We start from the raw sequence: 18,051 nt of genomic DNA on the forward strand, positions 1-18,051 counted from the left end.
GGTCAGTGGGGTTCTCTGCAGGTACAATAAATTATACGATCAAAGCCTAAGGGCTGTCTACACTAGAGAGTTAGCTCAGGTTAATTATAGCGCTCAGGGCTGTGAAAAATTTCAGAGCCCTCAGTGATGTAACTAAGTTGACCTAAGCCTCAGTGTAGACACCACTAGGTCGACGGGCTAGCATTTGTAGTGTAAACATACCCTTATTCTATGAATCTTAACTGCCCTCTCCCCACTAAAAGAGAAAAAATTGTTCTGCTTTGAGATTAATTTTTCCAGTTATTGGATGTATAGCTGTATTTTTTAGTACAATTTAACATATAATCTCTACAACTTTAATGGAATAATTTTTTTTTTTTTTAAATTAGAAGTAACTGGTAAATAACAACTGGAATGGAGATTTAAGAGAAAACACATCTTTTTAATTGGGCTTTGTAGATTCAATTTGTTTTCTCGGAAGTCATTGCTTGTACATGTGTTGCTGGAGAAAATCCAGTTCCAGTTCAGTTATGTAATTAATAATATATGGAGATATACCTATTTCGTAGAACTGGAAGGGACCCCAGAAGGTCATTGAGTCCAGCCCCCTGCCTTCACTAGCAGGACCAAGTACTGATTTTGCCCCAGATCCCTAAGTGGCCCCCTCAAAGATTGAACTCACAATCCTGGGTTTAGCAGGCCAGTGCTCAAACCACTGACCTATCCCTCCCCCCAAAGTAAACAGATTACTGTTTACCACAGTAAACATATTCCTTTGTAAAGGAAAGATCTCTAAAACTTTGCAATTTTGAAATTGAGCTAAAATTTTGTAGTTGTAAGACACTTGATTAAATTCCTTTAATCATAACTGTATTGATCCTATATAGTTGTTTGAGCAGAGCAAATTTAGAATAATTTTGTTTAGTTTTTCTTTCCTAATCTTCTAGTTTTGTTTTGCCTTAGCAAGCCTTAGAAAACAGTGGGCTGTCTTCAATTCCAGTCTCAGCACATCCTACAGACTGCAGCCAGGCTAAGAATCCTACAACACAGGATCAAAATCCAGATGTTCAGAATCTTTCTAACCATCAAGCTGACCCTAATAATGCAGAACAAGATAAAGAGCAAGAAAGCCCAGATAAGATGGATAAAAAAGAGAAAAAGGTTATAAAGAAAAAATCACCATTTTTACCTGGTAATGTTGGAAATGTTTTCTACATACAACTTTTGTGCAGAAATAACTACAATATCTTACAGTTTTCTGTAGCACCTGTCACTGTAGTGTAGAGGAATTTCCTAAAATGCATACAGTTGATATATCAATAAAATGCTTATGGAATTTCAAAAACACTAACACTTCATTTATTTGTTTGTTTTTAGCAGAACTTGTGTGTGTGCATTGGTTTCCATTTTCTCTTCCCCATTCTGTGCATCCAAGTTTGGATTCTTCCTATTCATCCTTAGTTCAGATTGAAGATCAGTACAGTAAAGGCATTGCCAGTACTGCTTCAGTGCCAGCCGGTTGAAGCTCTGTGACAAGCAATACTTAAGCTCCTGTGGCTCAGAGTTTAATAGTCATCTTATGTTGCTTGTTCTTCGTGTAGGAAGCAGAGACTTAAGGTTGATTCCAAAACAGGAGTTGCATGCCCTACACCATTCTTCAACCAGCTCAGACTGTCTGGCACACTTTGACCACTTAGGTCCCCACCCCCAGGGGGGCGGAGAAGAGGTACTATGTAGAGGGGTTTGAGTTTCTGTTCTTTCACCCCCCACCTAATTCCCTGGTTGCACAGGCGGCAATGGAGTGAGTCTGGCAACACCACCCACGCTCCACCTCAGTGAATAAAGAGGGCATGTGACTGTACCTTCTGGGTCGCAAGGTCTTGTCCTCTGTCAGCCTTCAATTTCGAATCTCAAATTACTTGGCTCTATTCACTAAATCAGCAGTTCTCAAACTGTGGGTCAGGACCCCAAAGTGGGTCACGACCCCATTTTAATGGTGTCACCAGCGATGGCTTAGCCTTGCTGGGGGAACGGTTGAACCTGTTCCTATGACCTAAGAGGGCACAGGGTTCTATTCCACCTGTTTCCTAGTTCGCAAGAAGAAGGGCAGGTGGAGACTGATCTTAGACATCTGTCATCTCAACCACTTCATATGCAAACCAAAGTTTCATATTGTCACCCTAGCAGCCATCATATCTTTGCTAGAAAAGGGCATATGGTTTATGGCTCTCGATATGCAGGATGCTTACTTTCATGTAGATATCCACAGATGTTTCTTGAGATTCACGGCAGGTCGTCAGTACATCCAATACAGGATTCTATTGTTCAGACTCACCGGTTCTCCATGGTCTTCACCAAAGTTTTCTCAGTAGTGGGGACCCATCTTTGGTGTCAAGGGGTCCTTATATTCCCTTATCTCAATGACTGACTGATAGCAACGTGATCCAAAGCGGAGGCTTGAGTCTTGACCTCCATGCTGTTCACACTCCTCTCCTCACTGGGGATGAATGTAAAGGTTGAAAAATCCAGTTTGGATCCCCCACAGTCCCTAGAATTCATTGGGGCCCACATTGATGTGGTCTCTGCATGTGCCTACTGCTGGAGGACAGGTTCCAGACCCTACAAGAACCAGTTACCAAGGTGGTTTCCAGTTCTTCTGTTCCGGTCAGGATTTGCCTTTCCCTTCTTGGTCACATGGCGACCTGCACGTACATTACCGCCTTCTGTCATCTTTGCTTTCACTGCCTGCAACTGTGTGGCTGTAAGGGCCTATTCTCCTATGCACTATACCAAGGACTTCCTACTGACAGTTCCCCTGCCCCCAAGGTTCTCTCCTCCCCTCTAATGATGGACAAACCCAGGTCAGGTCTGTACCAGGATACCCTTCTTCCCATCATCACCAAGCATGATTGTCATGGACGTGTCACTCGTAGGATGGGGCGCCCACATGGGTGAGCACATGACACAAGAGACTTGAGCCACTCAGGTAGGGTTGCCAATGTTGGTTGGATGTATTCCTGGAGATCCATAATTTTTAATTAAAGATTCATCTTTAATTCCTGGAGACTCCAGGCCAATCTTGAAGGGTTGGCAACCCTACACTCAGGAATCCCAAATGCACATCAATATCTTGGAAATTCAGGCCGTGCGGAGAGCATTTAGCTCATTTCTCCCATCCATTCACTCCCGTCATGTTCTCATCGTGGCGGACAATTACCCCCACCATTTCTGCATCAACAAATGGGAGCCTGATGATGTCAGTGCTCTGTGCGGGAATTTTTTGTCTTTGGGATTTGTGCATTACCCACAAGACCCTGTTGTCAGCAGTGTATCTTCCTGGGACTTGGAATGTAATTGTGGACTCTCTCAGCAGGGCATTCATGGCTGACCATGAATGGGACTTTCATGACACTGTGGCTGCTGACCTTTTTGACCGCTGGGGGACTCTGACCTGGGACCTCTTGCATCCCACACTGACAGCAAATGCACCTAGTACTGCTCTGCAGTGGGGAGATTAGTACCCTTTCTCAAGGCAGTGCCCCGTTCATCCGCTGGTCAGACCAAATCATTTATGACTTTCCTCCCCTACTGCTCCTACCGCATGTCCACACAAGATCAGATAGGAAGAGCGATGGTCATTCTGATTGCCTCATTCTGTCTCACTGTTTTTGGTTTCCCCTCCTTCTCCGCATGTCGGCGCATCCCCTGCCAGCTTTGATGGAACTCCTCACGTACCATGGCGGCAGGATCAGGCATCTCAATCTGCAGATGCTTCACCTAAGAGCTTGGTTTTTGAACAGACATCTTTTCTAGAGCAGGAATGTTCATCAGCAGTACAAGACATCCTCTCGAATAATCCATGAGGCGGGTCCTATAGGGCCGAGTGGAAGCGTTTCACCCTGTCGGCCCAGCAGAGGGGTTTTGCCCCTGAGCACATGGACATCCCTCTTCTTCTGGACTATTTCCTGTCCCCTGAAGGCATCAGGACTTGCTCTCAACTCCATCAAGGTTCATATAGCCACTTTCAGTGCCTTGCACCCCTTTGTGGAGGGGCGCTCTCTCTGTATGCATCGCTTGACTACCAGGTTTTGGAAGAACCTCCTCTAGACTTAGCCACCCGTTCAACCCTTTGCTCTGCAATGGGACCTCAGTCTTGTCTTCTCGGTGTTGATGAAATTGCCCTTTGAACGTATGGCCTCCTGCTCCCTGTCTCTTTTTTCCATGAAGGTTGCCTTCCTGGTAGCTATTACTTCTGCAAGCAGGGTAGGCAAACTGGGGGCCATGATGGTGGACCACTGTTTTACTAAGTTCCATAAGAACAAAGTTTCCCTGCACTTACACCCCAACTTTCTGCCAAAGGTTGTATCCTGCTTTCATCTTAACCAACCTATACACTTACCTTCTGCTTGGCTAAAGCCAAGTTCCAGTGCATCTACTAAACTCTCTGGAAGGGGAATTTCAGTTCTCACAAGCACTAAATTATCAGCTGACATATTAGTGGCTTCCATCTTGGCTGAAACCAGAGATTGAACTGAACACCTCCAGAGCTAAAAGCATGACTGAAAAATACATTGCTTATGTAGAGAATCCCAGCGTTGTCCGACGCTTCTCAGTTTTATAGGGAGTTAAAATCCTATTAGGTGTGTAGAGCCCATTTCATACATACCAAATTACTTCAAAGTGTAACATTAATATCAAAAGTAACTTTTGATATTTTTAAGCTAGCTAGAACAAAGGAAAAACTTTAAAAATACCAAGTTTCAGTCATATGAACCTTGTTTTTAAAGAAGGGAATTGTACTGCATTTGAATGTGCATCAGGCAAATTTGTGAAGACCTGATGCGCTGGTATTTGCAACTAGCACAAAGTGAGGCATTGGAAATGAGACATAATCTACAAACAGGATTCTAAACATGAAGACTATTTTGCAAATGTAGGGGGTAAAATAGGAAAGGTATTAGTAATACAAATCTTAAATGTAAGATTAAAGTTCAAAGAATTAATCCTGTTTCCGTGAAAAAGTACGTTGCTTAAATTTAATCTTTCAGTTCTGTTCTCTTTTTATAAATGTAAAAAGAACAAAATTCTAATTTGTAGCCTAAATTATTTTAAATTCAGTGGTACATGTATAGTATGTTGACTTAAGTTCTTTCAGGATGTGCACCAAGTAGAATTTCTTTAGGCAGAAAGTTCTTAATGTAAGAGAGAATTTTTCTTCAAGTGGCTCTGTATGTTCCCTACCTGGTGCAGTCTAATGGTGGAACCTTTACAAATAGCGCCTGTTGGCTTTCTCTTCCTCTCCCCCCTTACCCCTCTCTTTCCCCCCCCCACCTTTCAGTGTTCACAAAGAGTGAGGCTATATACAGGGGCACTGCTCCCTCTATAGCCTCAGTTCTTTCCAACCACAAGCGCCAGTCAGACTGGCGTGGTTCACTTCTATCTGATGCGGGGTTTTCTCCTACCTCAGAAGCAAGGTCCGTTTAAGCTGTGTTTCAATCATTATTTAATTAGGACTTTATACCCACCTCCTGAGTTTTCAGCACTGCTTGCCAAACTACCCATAAATAGGAATATACAGAGCCACTCAGAGAAGAAATGAAGGTTTTTTATAATCCGAATTCTTCGAGATGACTCTGCATAATCACACTTCCCATCCACCTTCCCTTCTTGCCCAGAGTGCTTGCTTTCTCTGACTCAGTAGTGGAAGGAACTGAGGTTGTAGTGGACATAGCACCCCCTTATATAGCTTCATCCTCAGAATGTTGGGAGGGGCAGAAGAGCAGTATGTGCGCTCCAACAGGCATTGCTGGGAGAATGTTCCACTAGTAGGTTGCACTGTTTGGCTCATTACCCATAAATGAGATGATGCAGAGTCATCTCAAAGAGCTTTGGTTACAAGTAAATAACCTTCATTTATTAATGCTATTATTATTATTATGGAATTCCCACTCTAACCAAGCATATTCTTTTCCAGTACACTTATCAAACAGGGATACACACATGCAATAGATTGCATGTGTGTATCCCTGTTTGATAAGTGTACTGGAAAAGAATATGCTTGGTTAGAGTGGGAATTCCATAATAATAATAATAGCAAGCCTGATAAAATTTGCGGAGAGAAGATACATTTTTAAAAGTACTAAAAAGAAAATTAGATAACATTTAGGAAATCCATTTTATAAGTTTGCTCACTAGAGTAGATTTTTTTGTAAACGTCTGGCAAGAGATTATGGAAAGAAAATAGAGAGTAACTTTTTTAAAATAAAACTTTTACAAATAGGCAAAATCAGTTTAATTGTTAATGGGAAATGAAGATATTGGGCATAATATTGTTATGACGATTAAGGTGATTTGGTGCTGATTCACATGATCCTTAGAATCAATCTCAGAGCTTTCGTTTACATTCTTCACATTGTGTTCTCTAGGTTTTTTGTATAAAAGTATTAAAAGACCTTTCCTCCATTGGAGCTACTGGAATTTGCTTTTGGAATAACTATTCATTCTCTGATATCTTCGTAGTGAATTTGACATCTCTAATGTTCAGAAGCCCTTCAAGAATAGGGGACAGAGTTTGGTTTGTAGATATGAAGGCGATCAGGCACCATCATAAATATCGAATATAGAATGAAGTATTTTGTCTCTGACAAATAACTTCATAAGAATTTAAATAGTAACCCTGTTGAATTCTTGATTCTTCAGACCTATAATCGTGATACTTTTTTTTTTATAGCAATCCTCTGAGGAGTATAACAATTCAGTAATTGAGTATGCTATGCTTAAATCCTGTCAACACAAATATACAACTCAAAAATGGCTAATACATTATATGCTATTCCCATACACACACTCCACACTGTAGAATAAAATGTTACTATAGGTGTATTTTGTTGTTTTTTGTCCTCCTTCATTACAGGTATGTTGGTAACTACGATTAAATAGCATTATCTTGATTTTATTTTAGTCATATTTCTATAAGGAGTATTTACTCTAAGGGGAAGGTATCTGAGAAGTGCATTACGCTTTGTTTACTAAGTCTTGGCAAGAGTCTTCAGTGCTCATTTTTAATTCTCATCTTTTGAGTGACAATGTCAATTTAACAGATTGTTTATTAAATTACAAATATAAACAGGCACATATCTAATTTCAGTGTTGTTTATTTCAGGTTCTGTACGTGAAGAGAATGGAATAAGATGGCATGTTTGCCCATATTGCTCTAAAGAATTTAAAAAACCCAGTGATCTAGTGCGCCACATTCGAATTCACACGCATGAGAAGCCATTCAAGTGTCCCCAATGTTTCCGCGCCTTTGCTGTGAAGAGCACTCTCACAGCACACACAAAAACACACACTGGCATTAAAGCTTTTAAGTGCCAGTATTGTATGAAATGTTTTTCCACCTCAGGAAGCTTAAAAGTTCACATTCGTCTGCATACAGGTAAGGCCTGTGAGTTATCCCTATGGTTTTATATGATGTTCAGAAGCCCTTCAAGAATAGGGGACAGAGTTTGGTTTGTAGATATGAAGGCGATCAGGCACCATCATAAATATCGAATATAGAATGAAGTATTTTGTCTCTGACAAATAACTTCATAAGAATTTAAATAGTAACCCTGTTGAATTCTTGTATTATAAACTTCTATTCATCAAATATTTTAACTTGTTCATGTCCCAATTCTCATTGGTGTGTGACTTTAACTCCCTTTTCTCTGCTAAACCACAACTGTCCACATATGTTGTTTCCTTCCTTCACTCTTGTTTTTCGTTTTCTCCTGGAACATATACCTGGAGGGCCAGTTCTTTAGCTGTTCCAGGCCTCCAGACAACAACTCTTTCTTGAATTATGAAGCTACTGAATCACTGAAGGTGATCAGGGCTGGCCTTACCATGAGGCGAACTGAGGCGGCTGCCTCAGGTGCCAGTCTGTGGGGCAGTGCTACTAGGACCCAGAGTGTAGAAAATTGTCTGCTTCTGGTGCATATATATTCTCTCTGCTCTAGATGCGCAGAGATGGTGGAGTGCTGTGCTGGAGGAAGGAGGGCACAAGAGACATAACAGGCAGGCAGGAGAAAAGGTGAGAGGGAATAACAGAAAGCAGCAGGAGCTGCAGGGAGAATGAGGAGGAGGCATCTCTTATTTACCTCTCTAGCACTCTCAGGAGCCTGGACTGATTAACACCAGCTTCTCAGGGAGCTTCCTGTTTCCTGCTGCTTCCCTGAACCCACTTGAGGAGAACAGGCAGTCAACTGAAGTAGTAGGGCCAGTTAGACCCTTAAGATGCGATATCTTCCCTCACTCAGGCCCTGCTACCAGCCTGCTTATTTGTCCCCTTCAGTTGAGTGTTGAGAGCCACTATAGCTGGCACAGAACAGCAGTCGTGAGTGAAAGAAGAAAATACCCCTCTGGGGCAGCATTCAGAAAAAGAGCGGAAGCTTTTCTATCTAAGCAGGAAGTAGCTTTTCTGAGATACATAGACAGAAGTGTTTACGATGAGCCTTCCGGCCTCAGTGAGTATGTGAGTGGTGAGGAGATGCCTGATTTTCCAGTTAGTCAGAGTGCAAGTGACCTGGCAGCTACTGCAGCATCCATATCTCCATCTCAAATGGATGTAACCATGCACATTCCTGAAGAAAAGTGTAGATCAGAGAAGAGTGTGGTGGAGGCGCAAGAAACCGCTGCTGCTGAGTTTAGTTCCTTAAGTCTAGATGATACAGGACTGTGGGCCCATTTGAGCAGTAGCCTGAGGGACTTCCTTGTACTACATGGGCCACAGCCAGGGCCGGCTCTAGAATTTTTGCCGCCCAAAGCAAAAACAATTTTGGCCGCCCCCCTCCCCCGGTTCTTTAATTAGCCCACCCCTGGCCCCGCCTCAACTCTGCCCCTTCCCTGAGAGCCTGGGAGGGAGGGGGAGACCCCGAGCCGCCGCGGCGCGCGAATCAGATTTTTCGCGCGCTGTGGCAGCAGCAGCGGAGGTGAACTAGGGCGGCCGGGGCACATTTTTAGGAGCAGCATTCTGGCGCCGGCCATGCTGCCCCTAAAAATGTGCCGCCTCAAGCACCAGCTTGTTTTGCTGGTGCCTAGAGCCGGCCCTGGCCACAGCAAGTGAAAAACTTCATGTTTCCCAAAGACAATGAAAATAGAAGTTTCCATCCAACACATTACTGGCATGAAATCCCCAATGGTGACAAAGTGAAGAGGCCATGGCTTATATACTCAAAAACCCAGAATGCTGCATACTGTTTTTGTTGCAAACTCTTCCAGTCTAATGTTCCAGTCACGTTGGGTTTTACAGGAACAAAGGACTGGAAAAATCTGGCTAGAAATCTGGCATGGCTTGAGAAGGCAGCAAATCATCAGAGAGCATTCCATAGGTGGAAAGAGCTCGAGATGAGACTATGGTTAAAGGCCACCATAGATGATCAGCATCAAGAGAAGATTGCATCAGAGTCTCTTTACTGGAAAAATGTTCTGAAATGGCTCATTGCCATAGTGAGAGTGCTTGCTACACAAAACCTAGCACTGCGTGGCACTTCAGATCAGCTGTATGTGCCAAACAATGGAAACTTCCTTAAAATTGTGGAGCTGATGGCTGAGTTTGATGCTGTACTCCAGGAGCGTCTAAGAGTCACCACCCAAGAAATGTACACACACCACTATCTTGGAAAAACAATTCAAAATGTTACTGGCAACAAAAGTCACACAGAAGATTGTGGCAGATCTGAAGTCAGCAAGATATTATTCTGTTATTCCGGACTGCACACCTGACAACAGCCATACGGAACAAATGACTTTAATGGTGCGTTTTGTAACAACAGAATCTAGTGAAAATGTTCCTTCAATGGTGACTGTCAGAGAGCATTTTCTAGAATTTATTGACATTGATGATACTACAGGAGCTGGTATGACAAATGTGCTTCTTAAAAAGCTGGAAGATACAGGAATTGCGATAGCTGACGTGAGAGGTCAGGGCTATGATAATGGTGCTAACATGAGAGGAAAGAACAGAGGCGTGCAGACACGGATCCGAGAGTTAAACCCTCGAGCTTTTTTTGTCCCATGCAGTTCATTCATTGAACTTGGTGGTCAGTGATGCAGCATCAGCTTCTAGTGAGGCTGTTGAATTTTTTTAATGTAATTGAAAGCATCTCTGTATTTTGTTCTGCATCAACTCATCGATGGCAAATTTTGAAGCAACATTTGGGAACATCCTCTCTGACACGGAAACCACTGAGTGCCACACAATAGGAAAGTAGAGTGGAGGCGATAAAGCCTATCAAACACCAAATTGGGAAGATAGATGATGCTATAGTTGCCATTATGGAGGATAATGCTATGACAGGAACTGTTCATGGGAGAACAGTGGCAGAGGGAAATGGAATCACCAGAAACATAGATAACTTCAAATTTCTGTGTGGCTTAGTGTTGTGGCATGACATACTGTTTGAAATAAATGTAAGCAAGAGACTCCAAGGTGTTGGCCTTGATATGTCTGGAACAGTGGAACAACTGGACAAAGCAAAGTCATACCTGCAGTCTTACTGGACAGATGAGGGATTTCAAAATGTTCTGAAGAGTGGACAGAAGTTGGCAGAGGAACTTCACACTGAAGCTATTTTCCCACCCAAGAATATTATCAAGAATACAAGAGTCAGCGAAGAAGAAGACATTTTGATTACGAGGCACAGGATAATCCCATAAGAGACCCCAAACAACAATTCAAAGTTGAATTCTTTAACCAGGTGCTAGATAGTGGAGTACAGTCAGTTGAAGAACGTTTCATGCAGCTCAAGGAACACTGCAGTATATTTGGGATGTTGTATGATATTCCAAAACTCCTCACTATACCTTAAGAAGACCTACACCAGCAATGCAGGGCACTAGAAACAGTGTGGACACATGATGACATGCGCTATATTGATGCAAATGATTTAGGTGATGAACTGAAAGCCCTTTCAAGATACATTTCAGCAGGATCAACTCCAAAGGGTGTTCTAGAATATATGTGCACAAATAAGATGACCACCCTCTTTCCAAATGCTTTTGATGCTCTGCGCATACTTCGAACACTTCCTGTAACAGTTGCCAGTGGAGAATGCAGCTTCTCGAAGCTGAAGTTTAATAAAAACACATCCGCACTCCATAATGACACAGGAGAGGCTGGTCGGCCTTGTAACAATCTCAATAGAGCATGAGTTGGCCCAGACTGTGGACCTTCAGGAAGCAGTTCAAATCTTTGCAACCAAGAGGGCACAGAAATCACCACTTTGATTATTCAAACAGATAAAAATGCCAGTGTTTACTATGCAGACAAGAAAAGTAACATTTGCTGTTCAGGCATTTGAAAGTTAGGCATTACTTAAAATTTTTGAACAAGGCATTTTAAGTTGTTAGTTCTCCTTTATTGGGGTGGGTAGGTAGAGCAGTACCATGAGAGGAGTGGAACAGGAAGAAGGCAGAATTGAGACCTTTCAAAGTTTTGGTCCAAGCGAGAGGGCATGGGGGCGTAATTTGAGCTCCCCGCCTCAGGTGCCAAAATGTTTGTGGACTGGCCCTGAAGGTGGTAGAAGCTTGTATACCTGAGTTGAAAGCTGCTGAGTGCAGTAGTTCTGCGATTCCAATTTCTGTGGTGTTCCAGCATGGAGTTCACCCTTCAGGCATTCCTACTGGCTTGTAGTTGATAGTGAAGAGGGTGCCACATAGTCACTATTCCCTCTTTCCATCAGTTTGGGAATTTTTGTGCTAAGTTTCCCTCTCATTTATGGAGCATGGATGGAACTAATCTGTCCTTCACTTTTAAGTTAGCCATGTACTTAAACAGCACACACACAATCTCCCATTTCTGCTCTCTTCCCCCAAGGAAAAATAACACACACATCTTCCCCGCATTTGGTCATGTCAGTCTCTGTAAACACACGGTTATGATTTTACTATTTGGATTCCATAGCTTTTATTCCTGCGGACATGGGAGTAAACCATGAAGTAATGTATTTTAATCTCTTTCAGGTGTTAGACCTTTTGCTTGTCCTCACTGTGATAAAAAGTTCAGAACATCTGGCCACAGAAAGACTCACATTGCTTCACACTTTAAACACACTGAACTACGAAAGATGCGACATCAGCGTAAACCTGCAAAAGTTCGAATAGGAAAGACCAGCGTTCCAGTACCGGATATTCCTTTGCAAGAACCCATACTCATCACTGATTTAGGTGAAGACTGAGTTCGTATGTGCTGTAACTTATTGTAATCCTGAAATTTGGGTTTAGAATATGAATGAAGTAGAGTACACTATTGGGCAAAGACAGTCTATAAACTCACTCAAGAAGATGCACCTGCAATTAACTGTTCAGCAGCTGCAGAGAAAGCTGTACTGTCAGCTGTTTGAATTGAAAGTGTATTTTATGAATTTATAACGGAGTTTTTTTTATTGATAGAATCCTATAAAGTTTAACAGAAAAAAAATTATAAAATATGCAGTGTAGAAAAGGTAAACATATTCATTTGTTTCCTTTAGTTTTTTTGAGCTAATGCTTAGAGAACATATTCTAAAATCTCCTTATTCTAATCGCATTTATTCTTTGATACAATTATAATTTTATATGGCTTTAGTGGGTTTTGTGTAAGTGTGAACTCAGTTGAATTAGTGTTCCATTAGCGATAACATTTTAACATGGGACTATATTATAGAAAGCTCCCATGGCATGTTTCTATTTTGGCATAGGATGGGATGTTATATGATTTATCACTTTTTAAAACCATTTTGTTGGAAAAGGTTAGTTGTTGTTCAGCTTTAGATGAAGGATTGTATTGTAAATAACAGGTTGGTGACAGTGGACAAGATATTATCGGTATATACTTACATTTTCACCTAAATATAGTTGATTTAGATTCCATTAGTGATGGGCAGTTTTCTGCTTTGACCACCTTAAACTAGATATACTAAACATAGTATTATTTTCAAAACTCCAACGAGAGTACGATAACCATGTGAGTTTCGAATGAAAAAGATCAAACTATAGACCTAGAATATTATTAAATTGTTAAAGATATTAACGTGGCCATAACAATCAGATTGGCTCCATACTTCTTTTTAAATGAGAAACTGCCAATAATATCATAGTTTTACAATCCTATTTTAGTTTTTTATATAATAAAGGTAGCTTTAATAAAAGTCCTGTTTAGTCATGTGCATTTTAAATGTAACATTTAAGAGCTTTTTAGAGACTTGGGTCCAAATTATCTTCAGGTCCAGTCTTCATTTCAATAGATTACCATTTGCAGCTCCTTATTTCTCAGCCAAACTCTGTGCTGGTACTGGTATAGTTTAAGCTTGGTCTTGACTAGGGTTTAAAGACGCGATATTAAAATGTGTTTGCTAACATGTTCTAAAACTCTACTGTGGACAAGGAATTGGGTAGAGTTGTAGAGCATGTTAGCAAAGGCTTTTGACTAGCACATTTTTAAATGCTAGTCAAGACTAAGCTTAAACTATGCCAGCACCAGCACAGAGTTTGGCTAAGAAATAAGGAGCTGCAAATGGTAATCTATTGCAGCGAAGACTGGACACGGAAAAGAATTTGGGCCCAAGTGTCTAAAAAGCTCTTAAATGTTGCATTTAAAATGCACATGACTGTGCACAGTTTGTCACTGTGTCAGGACCAGCATAGTTCACTGAAAATCAGTGACAAACATGTTCTAACAATACACCTTTTAAATCTTAGTCCTTGAAATGGTTAGTAACCCTGTGCTCCAGCCATGCCCTCTCCCCAGCCCAGTATGCACCGGGCTATGGGTGATGATGGTAGGGGCAATATAGGAACTGTTTATGCTAGCTCTGCTCCAGCTGGAGACACCCCCATTCTGGGTGAATCCAGCAAGGGAGATCTGGCAGCTTCCAGTTACTTTGTTGTAGTGACACATGAGCTGAGCTGATCAGAATTTTTTTTCTCTTTGACATTTTCATTTCCTTTGAACATGGCCTGATCAGTTCATTTTAGTTCTAACAACAGTGAAGTAACACTTTTTTTGAGTTTATCTTACCACAAAAAAAAGCTTTAGCATTTTTTAAAAAGGGCCTATGAAAAGCTTAATGTACATATGTTGATATCCTTACTGCTGATTTTCTATTTTAAATTTAACTGCTTTAGTTACTGTGCGTTAAAATAATTGTAAATATTTTATATTTATTTGAGAAGTAATTTAGTATTGTTTACTGGTTCAGCTTTGGAGAGAAAATGAGATTCAGGGTTTTTCTTGCTACACAATTAGAATATATAAGATTTGCTTGGCTGTTTCTTAGAATTGACAAAGTAAATTCAGCAGTCAGTTATTTTTCAAACTTGTATTTAGACTGCCGCCATCCTCAAAAAATAATATTCAAGTGGTTACTATTTCTTATAGTTACCATTCCATAGAGACCAATTAAGTTCCATTTGTTCAGAGTTTTGGAAGCATCAATAATTATTTTTCGAGTGATTGCATATGTCCTTTCCAGTTCAGGTATGCACACCCAGTGCACCAGAGTTGGAGATTTTTCCCTAGCGGTACCTGTGGGGGCAGCACAGGTGCCGTCTGCTGCCTCATGCTACTGCACAATGGAATAAATGATGGAGCCACCCTGGACACTCAGTTCCTTTTTACTGCCTGTGTTTGGTAGTCAGAGGACATTGACTTGCTACTGCAAGTTTCTCTCGCGTTACAGAAAAATTATCTTCCTTACTGCACATAGTTAGTGGCATATGTTAGATTAGTAGTGGTTTTTGTTGCTGGTTTTTTTTTTTTTTTCTTTTTTTTTTTTTGGTCTTTGTTTTCTTGGAGCAGGTTCCATCTTATTCTCAGGCTGCCAATATTCAGTACAGGGATATGCATCAGTCTCTGGGGTTTAAGCTGTGTGCCAGCTGCAAAAAATCTTTGCCAGTGAGAGACCCTTGTTCACCTGCCTAAAGTGCTTTGGCAGGAGTCACATTAGAAAACTCTGCCAGATTGCAGGGACTTCAAGCCCTGGACAAAAAAGGACAGAGAAATGAGACTGCATCACAGTCTCAAGGAGGTTGCCCGCTGTCCCCCTTCAGAACATTCCCACTCAGGGCACACACCGAGTACTTTGGCATCAGTGAGGAGTGGCCCTATGGACAGGGCTTCTGAAAGTCAGTACTGATCCCCTTCTCCGGTGTCAAGAAAGAAATGCAAAAGGGCAAACTCATGCAAGCAGCTGAGACTTGGCTCCACTAGATGATCAAGGTCCCCGGTACTATCCACTATTAAGCACTCAGGGAAGAACAGGGTGTACTCTGGGAAAATTTGCAAAACTTGCAAAATTTGAACTACCATATAAAGAAAATAAGGTTTAAAATGATAACCCTAGCCTCCAGTATTCCCTTCCTGATCATGGCAACTGGTATGTTGCCCTTGACTTGAAAGACACACATTTCCATGTGGCAATCCATTAAAGCCACAAGAGATTCCTAAGATTTCTGGTCAACCATATTCATTATTAGTTCATGGTCCTATCCTTTGGCTGTCTGCTTTCCTGTGTTTACAGAACGCATTGCTGTGGTAGCTTTATTCCTGAGGAAAGCAGATATGCAAATATTTCCTTACCTGGATGACTGACTGTTACAAGGTTGAGCCAAGCTCCAAGTAAAAGTCAGTCTATCCAGGAACTGATCCCTTTTCAGGGTTCTGGATCTGTTGATAAAAAGGACAAGTCACTGTTCTCCCCAGTTCAGAGAATAGAACTTATGGGGTCGTCCCAGATTCTACAGGCCATTCCTTCCGCAGCCATTCCAGACAATATTAAACATTTCCGTAGATCTCAAAGCTCATAAACAGCTACAAAAACAACAACAAAAACCCACCTGCTTCAGACTTCTGGGGCACATGTCCTCCTGCACATATGTGGTTCAACATGCCAGACTTTGTTTCAGAAAGTTGCCGAGCTGGTTAAACTCATTGTACTCCCTGGCTCATCACCCATTGGATCTGCTCATTCAAGTACCTGCAGGAGTACTAGCCTCATTGGACTGGTGGATAAATCCAGCCAACATGTGTATGGGAGTTTTTTGCCCTTCCTTACCCACATTGACTTTGGTTACAGTTGCTTTTTTTCTAGCTTGGAGGGCTGTTCATCTGGCCTGTCAAGCTTTTTTCCCTCACGTCAAGAAAGAGACTTTACAGGTTGTCATGGACAACATTACATTGATGTTCTACATGGAAGGACAAAGAGGGCCCAGATCAGATTTTCTGTTAAGAAGCAATAGATCTTCTGGAGTTTTGTATCACCAATACCATACATCTAATTGCCCTGAACAGATCATTCAGCAGAGATCACAAGTGGTTTTTCAGGCCGGATATTGTGAGATTCCATGTGGCAATCCATTAAAGCCACAAGAGATTCCTAAGATCTAGGGGGTCCCTCACATACACCTGTTTTGCTATTCATCTCAACAGAACGTCTCAGCTCTTTTGTTCAAGGGCAAGGCACAGGTAGGGAACTCTGATGGATGCTTGCCTACTGTCTTGGAAAGGCAATCTGATGTATGCCTGCCTCCCTCTTCTTCTCCCCCATTTTGCTCCTTTCCAGAGTGTTGCTTTAGCTAAAGCAGGTTCATGCTTGCATGATCCGCATAGCTCCAGTGTGGCCTTGCCAGCATTGGCTCTCCAGTCTGCTGAGTCTCTCAGCCAGGGCTCGTTTGACGCTACCTCTGAAACCTACCCTGATCTCCCAGGACCTCGATCGCCTCTACATCTCCACTTGGCTGCTCTCCATCTTACAGCCTGAGTTCTCCATTGTTAATGCTTCAGGAGGCAGGGTGTTCAAGGAATGTACCAAATGTTCTCCCGAATAGGTGAAAGACATCTACTAGGTATGCTTACCTGTTGAAGTGGAAATGAGTCTCCTTAGGGTCAAAGGAGATGGGTGTTTTACATATCTGAACCTCCGTCTACAGGGTTTGGACTGCTTGTTCCATCTGAAACCTTGTTCCATATTTTTCCCTGGAGAAATAAATGTGCTGCTGACAAGGTTGATGGGTCCGCCCTTTGAACTGATGGCTACCTACTCTTTGCTGCAGCTCTCTATGAAAGTATCATTTTTAGTAGCTATTACCTCTGCAAGAAGGGTTGCAGAATTAGGAGCATTGATAGCTGAGCCTCTTTACGCAGTTTGGGTGTATCACAAAGGGAAAAATAGTTATGTCTGCATCTGAAATTCCCGACTATAGTAGTATCGGAATTCCACCTCAATCAAGCCATATATTTACTGACATTCTTTGCTAATCCTCATTCTCATAAGGGTGAGGAGAGGCTCCATACCTTGGATGTCAGAAGGGTATTGGCTTTTTGCTTGGACAGAACTAGGTCTTTTAGATCATGTTCGTCTCAGTTGTGGTCAGGATGAAAGGCCTTTCATTCTCAGTGCAGAGGATTTTGTCCTGCTTATGCCTGTACTATTATATTGCCAATGTGCCCCTTCCAGGCAGGATTGGAGCGCACTCTACAGGATCTCATGCAGGTTATGCAGCTTTTTTGGCTCAAGTAGTTCTTTAGTCCTTGTTCAGGTAGACTACGAATGACACCTGGAGTTTGAACTGCTTTGGAGTCATCTGAAATAGGGTGGACATGTGCATTCAATCAAAGAAGAAAAAACAGTTACTAACCTTTACTCTAACTGTTCTTCAAGATGTGCTGCACATCTCCACTCCATGACCCACCCTCCTTCCCACTTCTATTGGAGTCTGTCTGGTAAGAAGGAACTGAGGGGGTGGAGGTGGCTCCACCGTTATACCATTGTGCAGCAGCATGGAGCAGCAAAGACCACCTGTGTATCACAAAGGGAAAAATCCATAGGTACCACAAAGGGAAAAATCTTCAGCTTTTGTGCACTGGGTGTGCACATCTGAAGTGGAATGGACATGTGCAACACATCTCAAAGAACAACAGTTACAGAACAGGTTAGTAACAGTTTTCTCTTCTTAGGTCAGTTCTTTCCATTGAGAACATTATAGAATTCATTACTGCCACTGCAAATCAGTGACTGAACAGGGGATCACTGAGTGCGCTATGAAATTTAGATGCTC

The 18,051-nt window shown here is 41.9% G+C and overlaps 1 protein-coding gene across 3 annotated transcripts in view; it reads left to right on the forward strand.

Moving 5' to 3' along the window:
• ZNF236 (zinc finger protein 236) overlaps positions 1–18,051 on the forward strand; it is a 191,491-nt gene that overhangs the window by 63,972 nt on the left and 109,468 nt on the right. For all 3 annotated transcript variants that reach the window (XM_054020455.1, XM_054020456.1, XM_054020457.1), the window contains exons 10-12: positions 943–1,171; positions 7,142–7,414; positions 11,980–12,183. In XM_054020455.1, the coding sequence (XP_053876430.1) occupies positions 943–1,171; positions 7,142–7,414; positions 11,980–12,183 (706 nt within the window). The remainder of the gene's footprint in view (positions 1–942; positions 1,172–7,141; positions 7,415–11,979; positions 12,184–18,051) is intronic.

The sequence above is a fragment of the Malaclemys terrapin genome, chromosome 2, assembly GCF_027887155.1.
Source record: "Malaclemys terrapin pileata isolate rMalTer1 chromosome 2, rMalTer1.hap1, whole genome shotgun sequence".
NCBI classification, from domain to species: domain Eukaryota; kingdom Metazoa; phylum Chordata; order Testudines; family Emydidae; genus Malaclemys; species Malaclemys terrapin.